General features: G+C 33.3%; 1 protein-coding gene and 1 non-coding gene across 2 annotated transcripts; both read left to right on the top strand.

Annotated features, from left to right (window-relative positions):
• The first annotated feature begins 337 nt into the window (after positions 1-337).
• On the top strand, positions 338-411 carry TRNAN-GUU (transfer RNA asparagine (anticodon GUU)). Its single transcript has one exon. It is a non-coding gene; the product is annotated as a tRNA-Asn (tRNA).
• A 5,686-nt stretch (positions 412-6,097) lies between these two features.
• On the top strand, positions 6,098-9,428 carry LOC147937174 (uncharacterized). The gene is made up of 5 exons (XM_087468698.1): positions 6,098-7,207; positions 7,304-7,663; positions 7,920-8,671; positions 8,831-9,096; positions 9,181-9,428. Exons 1-5 carry the CDS (start codon positions 6,098-6,100, stop codon positions 9,426-9,428), a joined length of 2,736 nt encoding a protein of 911 aa, XP_087324824.1.
• Positions 9,429-9,707: the final 279 nt, after the last annotated feature.

The following is a 9,707-nucleotide window of genomic DNA, read 5'->3' as shown; positions in this document are numbered from 1 at the left end:
CTAACCATATAAAAACTTTGGAATAAAATTCACCACAAAATCTATAAACATTTGTAGGTTTAGTTAGGCCCAACTCTTACCATCATACAATATTCAATGTTTTATTGATATTCCGAACCACATAATCACACAACTAGGCCGAGTGGCCGAAACACAACAGTTTATAATTTTGGCTCAAATTATAGAGCCAAAAATATTTCCTTTGACCACATTGCGTACTTGACACTTTCACAGAGTTTGTTCTTTTGTTGCACCTTCTGGGATTTAATAATTCCCTGCCTTAATCACAGGAATATTGTGTTAATTATATTATATATGTTTGATGTTATAACAAGAAGCTGGAATAGCTCAGTTGGTTAGAGCGTGTGGCTGTTAACCACAAGGTCGGAGGTTCGACCCCTCCTTCTAGCGTTTTATATTTGCTCTTCCAATGATATTGGGCCTTAGGGAGCCCATACTCTGATTCATGTTATACACAGCATATTATAGGCCCGCGAGGGACCCAAAATGTGTATCAAAATTGCATTTGTTCCTCTTATTTTTTTTTTTAATTTTTTTTTTTTATTATTTTTTTTTTTTGTAATATGTGACACCATTTTACTAGTCAAATGAATATTTAGATAATTCTGCATTTTTATAATTTAGTGATATATATTGTTCGAATGACAACGTTTGGTCCGTTCTGTAACGGAACAATGGATTTTTTTTAAAAAAAAAATTCGTTGGGCACAGAAACATAATATTTAAGTGATAAAGTTTTCTGTTTAAAACCAAAATATGATTCAATGCCAGTATTGAAACAACAATGCTACGTCTAATCATCGTTAGAAATAATTAAAATGTGGGGAAATTATGTTTAGGTTGGTTAAGTAGTAGTTATCATAAATTAAATGTGAACAGATTTGAAGGTCACTAACTTGTGGCTCTTAGCATCACAATCAAAGCATAGTCACCAACTCACGATAACATACATTAATTAGATTGTAGTAACATAAGTATAGGTGATCATCATAAGCCTTTAAATCGAAAAAGACGAAACAATAGTCTACTTCTATATTATTTTTTATTTCGAGTATATAGTGTTTATTATTTTATTTTATCAAACGTACTAATGAATCCATTTTGGCATAACTTGGTACATTTTTTGTTTCCTTTGATATATATTGGCGTTTGTATTCGCAAAAATAAATGTAGCTTTTTGTTTTCTTTCATGTTGTTTTTGGCATCCTTTTCTTTTTGTTTCTATATTATAAGTTTTCCCCTTTAGATTCAGTAAGTTTTGACTTTTCTAGCTATCATCGAAAAAATACAATTTGGATGATAGCTAGAAAAATTACCCTTTTATCATATATAAAATATATGTAATCCATGCACATGCAAGATAATTCAAAGTCATGTACGTTAAAAATCTTAAGTGGTGATTATAAGAATTACATTGGCGCTGTGATCTGTTCAAATCATTTTACCATGTGAACGAACATTAATGTTGTTACCTGGCCAAAAAGCATTTGATATTGTTTATATAGCTAGTGCCATGATTATATGTACTGAAAATTTGATTTCTAAAAATCCATTAGGTCGAGGAGTATGCTTTAGCCGAATCTTGATTGAAAAATAATAGTTAGACAATTAATGCACCATGTGATGTTGGTCTCCTCTCATGTTCTGTTAATCGAATAATATAACTACCCTAATGAATGAAAAAAAAATTTCATTGAAAAGTACACTTATCGACTAGTTGACCTCTGTATTAAACTTTCAATATCTATCTTAACATTTTTTAAGTACATTTTTGTGTCATTCTCTATTAATCTTTGTATTTAAACAAGTCCTAACTAAATTCTCTACAATCCTTGCAATCAAACATAATCATTTTCTTCTATGCTAATATTAATTTCCTAAAATATATCTACCTAATTTAAATCAATATGTTAGATTAAAATATAATTCTCCTTTCACTTTTATTTAATTTTATATTTAATTTTTTAATTACTATTTAAAAAATAAAGTTAATAGAATATTTAGTTTTTTTTTATCATATTAAGTGATTTGAATTTTTATAAACGGATATATATTTTATTTGATTTAATTTGAAGTACATTTTTGTGTCATCACTTTTTGTCTACTTCGGGTCGGGTTTTAAGTAAAATTATAACCGATTCAATTATTTGGATCCTATTTAATATAGTGAATATTTTGGGACGATTTGTTATTAATTACATACCTATAATATAGCAACCAATCAATGCTCATTGTAACTTAGGAAATATCTAATTTGCATCTTATAAACTTAGGAAATATCTAATTTGCAATGTCAAATTTTTAGGGCCGAGTTTGACAAAAATAATTAATAGAACAAATTCTGTAATCACATCCTCTTAATCACATCCCTAAAATATATCAACTAATTCAAATTAATAAACATCTTAGGAAAGATCTAATTTGCGTTTAATAAACATTTACATATTTGATAAGATTGTATTAGCTTTAAATGTACACTATCAATCCAATAATATCAATTGAGAATCAAAATATGAATATGTGAAGATGTGCTCATTATAAATTATATTAATCAAGTTAATATTAGTGCCATATTTTAATATTACTAACATAACATTATAATATGTGCTTCTCTCACATACTATTAATTAAGTAATGAACTCATGCATAATCAACTACATTTTATATCAAAAAAAATTATAGACCTGTGGTGTACCACGGGGTAAAACCTAGTTATGATTATAACAAATATACTATGAATTTATGATTACAAAAAAAAGATATAGTAGTTTATTTTGAATCATTTACATTTTCATTCATCACTACAAAAAAAATTTAATTTTATATCACTTATTTTATATATTTGTATCATTTTTAAATGATGTTAAAATAATTTGCATCACTCAAATAAATGATTTACATTTTGTTGATGTAAATAATTTGCATCGGTTGAAAAAATATTTACTTCAATTAGTGGAAGCGATGTTTATTTACATCACTTACAAAAAATGTTGTAAGTCTTACATCATTCTTATTAAATTGATATAAAATATTTGCATCAATTTTCAAAACTAATGTAAAAGATTTATATCATTTAGAAAAGTTGATGTTAAAATAAATATTCTGAAACCATTTCTTTCTATAGTAAATTTTTTAATTATTTATCTTTATATCATATTTGTTTTGTGCCCACTAAAAACGTATGAATAAGGGAAGATAATATATATAGAAGCAATTTGGAGTAGATTGTTTTGGTAGAGCCGATGTGGGATACATGCTACATTACAGGTTGGTTTTTTTTTTTGGTTGGCATCCATTTAGGTTTTAATTTTAATTAATTAAAGAATAGTATAATTATCTTTTTTTCTAATTCGCTTTTTGTTCTCCAATTAAATTTTTAAAATTTATTTATTACTAATTTGTTTATGTATTGAATTTTTTTAAAGATAAATATATATATATATATATATATATATCATTAATGAATAAAAAATTAGTATATATCGATAGTTATTAAAATTAATAACTTTACCCAAAATTTAAAATTTAAATCCAAGCAAAAAAGTTTTATTTTATAATTTTACTAACATTGTTTAAAATGAAATTAGAATCATTTTTAAGTGATGTTAATATAAATTAATAAATACGTCATTTATTAAGTGAGGTAAATTTATATATTTGTATCAAAATTTAGTAAGTGATGTAAATGATCTAGATTTGCATCAGTTATAATGAAATGATGTCATACAAATCAATAACAATATCGATTATTGTAACTGATGTCCAAATATAATTTTTATAACAATTATTAAAAAGTAATTTAAAATAATACTAATTAAGTGATACAATACGACTAGTTTTTTGCAGAAAGCGCTAAGCGGTATCTAGGCGGTGACCCAACGCCTAGCGTCTAGAACGCTTAGTCGGGGCCTAGACGGTTTTTAGGCGGTTTAGGCGTTTACAACATAAAACATTATATATATATATAATTATATTAAAATATATGTTATAAAAATAAAAAATTTATAAATTATAAACAACAGTAAGAAAAATACATTTATTTAAGTTATATTAACAACATATAAATGTTTATAATTACGTATATAGATATAAAACATAATAATTTAATTATATGTAATTTAAAAATCAAAAATAAATATTAAATAAAATGTATGTAATTTTAAGCGGGTTAGGCGGTCATCTAGGCATCTGCTAAGCGCCTAGCGCCTAGACGGCACCTAGGCGGCCGCCTAGCGCCTAGACGGCACCTAGGCGGCCGCCTAGACCGCTTTCTTGAACACTCGTTTTTTGTAGTGCATCTGTTACAAGAGACATTGTTTTTCGCTAATCTAATAAGTTTATGTCTAGATCATATCTACTTTAATTAACGGGTGGATCACTTGTTACTTGTTATATATGTTAACTCATGTCATTTAAGTGTTGCACAAAAGAAAAAAAAGGACACACAAATAGGAACTCTTCCTTTACTCATACAAATTTTGTAGTTAGGTTTAAATGATATGGTCCCTTTGCCCTTTGGGGACATCATATGAAACAAAATTGAACTGATGACTTGCTGTCTGTATAAAATCTGTCACATGCTCCTCCGTGCACGGTGCTGCTGGTCTCGAATATTCCGATTTGCCGAGATGGTAGGAGATATAGTTCCAATTATCTTGTTACATTTTAATATTATTACCTTGATACCATACTATTTGTAATAATATTTTGTAGAAGTAAGGCGACGACTATTTAAAACTTTTTCATATAGTGTAGAAGTAATTACTGAGTTTGGCCTTCTTTACGTATAAACTAGACATAAATAATAGGGGAACTAGACGAAACAATTTGCTTTCACAATTTTATTAGTAAAAACAAAAAAGTATTTACTATTTGAATATATGGTAGTAAAAAAAATATTTAACTCTTTCACAATTTTATTCTATTTTATTATAAGATTTCGATCATTATTGAATATGGTAGTTTTAACTGATCTTCGGTTGTGTGTATATTTTTTAGGTTGTAGACAAAGTGAATAAAACATAATTTACCCCATGATCATTTCATTAACCTTCGATCTCCATAATAGAAATAAATATATAACCATAGTCCATATTAGTTGATATAATAAACAAAAATATAAGAAATTATAATAAACTCGATCTAAACTTGTTAAGCAAAGCGCTTAACCTTGGTCTGTTTCAAAGCAAAAAGGTAAAACCAAAAAAAAAAAAAGGTATTAGAGAAATGGCAAAAAAACACGCAACATAACAAAATATTAAAATAAAATTTTTAATCGTATGGAAAAGATAATTAACAAAGTACTCTTAACAAAGACCAACTGTGCTATATTTAAAAAAGGAAAGAGAAAAGGACATCTCAACACATAATAAAATTTTTTTTGAAATTATGAAGATGTACTGTTAGCACCAAACAGAAACATGTATATAAATGGACTTTGATATGTTTCTCCCTCTCTGTCTCACGTTCATGCATGCCTGCGTCGAATTATTACAATCTACAATCTAATAATTTCACATTTTAGAATATATATATATATATATATTTTTTTTTTTTTCATTCACATATAATTTATAAATATATGTGTATACATTCTTATCTCTACCTTTAAAATATAAAAAAATTAGGTTAGCGTACTTTTGGAAGATAATCTAACATTCTTGAAAGGTTTCGCAATTTTGCTATTTAATCTTTTTTATATAATAAAGATAGTAAACTCTCCATACATAGTTTATACTTTATACTGTCAACAAAAAATCGACATAAAGATTTTTCGTAATATAATTAATTTTGGATCATTTCACCATTTGTGTGAATTATATCATTGTAAGGTGGTCGTGGTAATTTTTTGTTTGCTTCGTTCCTGCCTACGGATCTTGATTTAGAATTTCATTTAAAAAATATTCGTTGAGTGTCTAGAATTACTTTATCTCAATCACCGAAAACACTAAATGTTCTAAACACAAACTATTTTTAGGTTTGGCTTTTCAACTTAGCTAAGTCTTTTTAACAATGTGTATCTATATTAAAAAAAGGTAAAACAAGGAGAATTTATGTGAAGGAATTTATTTATTGAATGGCTGCGCAAGGCGACTCTAGGGTTCCTGGTCCGACTGAACAAGATGCAATGATGTTGGACGTGGGGGGAAGGGATCGTCCGCCTGAGGATCCTCCGGATGGATCTCGCTTGTGGGTGCAAAAAGTGATTGGGAGTAACGCGGGGGACATGTTTGTTCCGGAGGAGATCTTGGATGATGTGTTTGTGGAGGATAGGGTTCAGTTAGAGTTTCCTGATGGGGATGATGGGGAACCGGTAGTTACAATTGGACAGGAAGTGTTGGAAGTGATGCACGTCATATGGAAGAAATGTATGATTGTTAAGGTATTAGGGAGGCACGTCTCTATATCTTTTTTGAGTAGGAAGTTGCGGGAGTTGTGGAAACCTCTCGGAGCCATGCACGTGCTTGATTTACTGCAACAGTTCTTCATGATGTGGTTCGAGACCGAGGACGAATACATGGCGGCTTTAACTGGTGGACCATGGAAAGTATTTGGGAGTTATTTCTTGGTGCAAGCATGGTCACCGGAGTTCGATCCGGCGTGGGATGAGATTGTTACCACACCAGTGTGGATTAGGCTATCGAACATCCCGGTGAGCTTTTATCATAAGTCGATTCTAATAAGGATTGCACGAGGATTGAGCAAGCCAATTAGGGTGGATCTTACTACTTTTAACTTTGAGAGGGCTCGTTTTGCAAGGATATGTGTGGAAGTTAATCTGCAGAAGCCTCTCAAAGGGATGATCATGATTAATGGATCCAAATACTTTGTGTCCTATGAAGGCCTCTCAAATATTTGTTCGGGTTGTGGACTTTACGGACATATGGTTCATACTTGTCCGAAGTTGGTAATGGACAAAGTGTCGGCTCCGGTGGTGAATGGTCCGGCGGTGGTGAGTAGTACGGAGGCGGTAACTTCGTCAGATGATGGCTTTACGATGGTCAGAAAAGCAAATCGGCGGAATGAGACGGTGGGTCGGGCACCAACGGCTAGCATTAATGGAGGACAGAATATTCGGGAACCATTGTGGAATACTGACGTAGGAAACATTCCTTTATCAAACAGATTTGGTAGTTTACTTAGGGATTCACCAGCCGAGGATATCGTGTTGACATTAACTCCTTCGGTGGAGAATAAGGAAAACGAAGGTGTTTAGAATCAAGACGAGAAAGGAAAGCGTGGTCCTCAAGTTAATTTTAATTTAAAAGGCGTGGGTTTACAGGAGAATAAAGGCTCTGAAAAGTTTGAGGCCCATAGTCGTAGAATTGGGCCTAAGCAAAGTAGTGGGGTTAAAGGGCCACGACATAAAAAGAATTCAAACCCTCGGCCCACGAGGGGTCTGATCTTTGGTCCAGTACGGGAAGACATTGAGATGTCTGTGAATGGTAAACGTCTTCGGGTGGAGAAGGAGACTCTTGGTCGTGCTGATGGATTCAATAAGAACGGGGGTTGTTCCGGCAGATCGGAGGAGGGCCAGTTACCTGGGAATGTGGAGCCAGGGGGACGGTCATGTCCCGACTTGGGGTCGGATTTGAACACGATGGAAATAACAATGAGGAGTGAACCGTCGGTGGAGGAGACGGTGATTTGGGCTGCATAACGGCTTTCCCCAGTGGTTCTAGTTGTCATAAGGAAATTCAGTATGAATTATTTGTTATGGAATTGCCGGGGGGGGGGGGGGGAGAATAAACCCACTTTCCGGAGATCAATCAGGTATATTCTGAAGCCCTTTTCCCACGAATCTATTGGCTTTGTTCGAAACCCACGCAGGAGGGAGTCGAGCAGATCGGATCTGTAGGGGACTAGGGTTCGAGAACTCGTTTTGAGTTGATGCAAAGGGTCAAAGTGGAGGTTTGTGGCTGTTATGGAAATTCGATATTGGTGAAGTGGAGGCGGTTGAGTCTTCGGAACAGTTTATTCAACTGAGGATTGTTAATGGTGTGGAGGTTTTCAATATGATTATGGTCTATGCGGCGCCAACTGTTAGTCGCAGAAGTGGTCTCTGGGCGAAATTGAAAGAGGTTGTCACTGGGATTTCTGGTCCGCTTATGATTGGAGGAGACTTTAATACAATAGTGAGGCTGGATGAGATAACGGGTGGTAATGGTCGGTTATCCGCTGATTCCTTGGCGTTTGGGGAGTGGATCAATGATCTGTCCTTAGTGGATATGGGGTTTCAAGGCAACCGGTTCACATGGAGACGGGGATGGGTAGAAACAAACTTTATTGCTAAGCGGCTGGATCTAGTGTTGTGTTGTGCTCAGACTCGGTTGCAATGGCAAGAGTCTATGGTAAAATATCTTCCGTTTTTAGCTTTTGATCATGCACCTCTATATGTGCAACTTTCTCCTGAAGTGAGAATGGATCCTCAGCGTCAACCATTTTGTTTTGAGGCGGCATGGCTAACGCAGTCTAGCTTTAAAGACTTGGTGGAGACTTCGTGGAATGGCGGTTTGAAAACTCCAGAGGCTCTTCTACAGTTGCGCTCTGTATTACAGAAATGGAATGAGGAGGTTTTTGAGGTTGTGCAGAGGCGTAAAGAGAAGCTAGTGGGAGAGATTAAAGTGGTTCAGGATTTGTTAAAGTTCAGGTAGACGGATGCTTTACTGGCAAAGGAGGAGGATTTGATCAAAGAACTTGATGTGGTGCTGGAACAAGAGGAGCTGCTTTGGTTCCAGAAGTCGAGAGAGAAATGGATAAGCCTGGGAGATAGGAATTCGAGATTCTTTCACACTTCAACAATAATAAGGTGGCGAAGGAACCGTATTGAAAGTTTGAAGGATGATGCAGGAAGGTGGATTTTGGATTCAGCGACACTGGAGAAGCTAGCGATTGAGTTTTACACGAGACTATACTCAATGAATGATGTCGATGCAGTCGTGCCAAGTTTATCAGGAGATAGCTTCTCGAGGCTTACTCAAGCTGATGGTCTATGGTTGAGTAAGAGTTTTACAACCGAGGATATTGAGAAAGCAGTTCGTAGCATGAGAAGCTTTAAAGCGCCTAGACCAGATGGTTACGAACCACTCTTTTATCAGCAATGATGGGACACTGTAGGAGATTAAGTGGTGAGATTTGTGCTGGAATTTTTTGACACAGGGTATCTTCCTCCAACAACGAATGATGCTCTGCTAGTGTTGATTGCTAAAGTTGCTAAACCGGATCGGATAAATCAGTTTAGACGTATTAGTCTATATAATGTTTTGTTTAAAACCATTATTCAGACGATAGTCGAGCAGCTCAAGATTCTGATGTCAAAGCTTATAGGGCCGGCTAAAGCTAGCTTTATCCTTGGACGTGTGAGCACATATAATCACTACAACAAAATAGTGATATTGCAATATTGAAAATTGTTGCTGCATGCCCATATATAGTTGCAAATATTGAATTGCAATGAGGGTGCAACCAATTTACATAGTTGCTGATTAAGCGTTGCAAATTATAATTTGTGGCATAGACATCGTAATATTTGCAATGAATCAATTTGTGGTCGTATTAGTGCAACAATATTTTTGTAGCAGATTTGTCGTATAATTACAACATTAAATTGTTGTAAATCATTGCTACACAAAACATATAACAAATACCGTTGAAAATTTGCTGTATTTATATTGCAAGATACATTT

This window comes from Camelina sativa, chromosome 10 (genome assembly GCF_030686135.1).
Source record: "Camelina sativa cultivar CO46 ecotype springtype chromosome 10, ASM3068613v1".
Taxonomy (NCBI): domain Eukaryota; kingdom Viridiplantae; phylum Streptophyta; class Magnoliopsida; order Brassicales; family Brassicaceae; genus Camelina; species Camelina sativa.
This window is presented reverse-complemented; position numbering and strand designations above follow the sequence as displayed.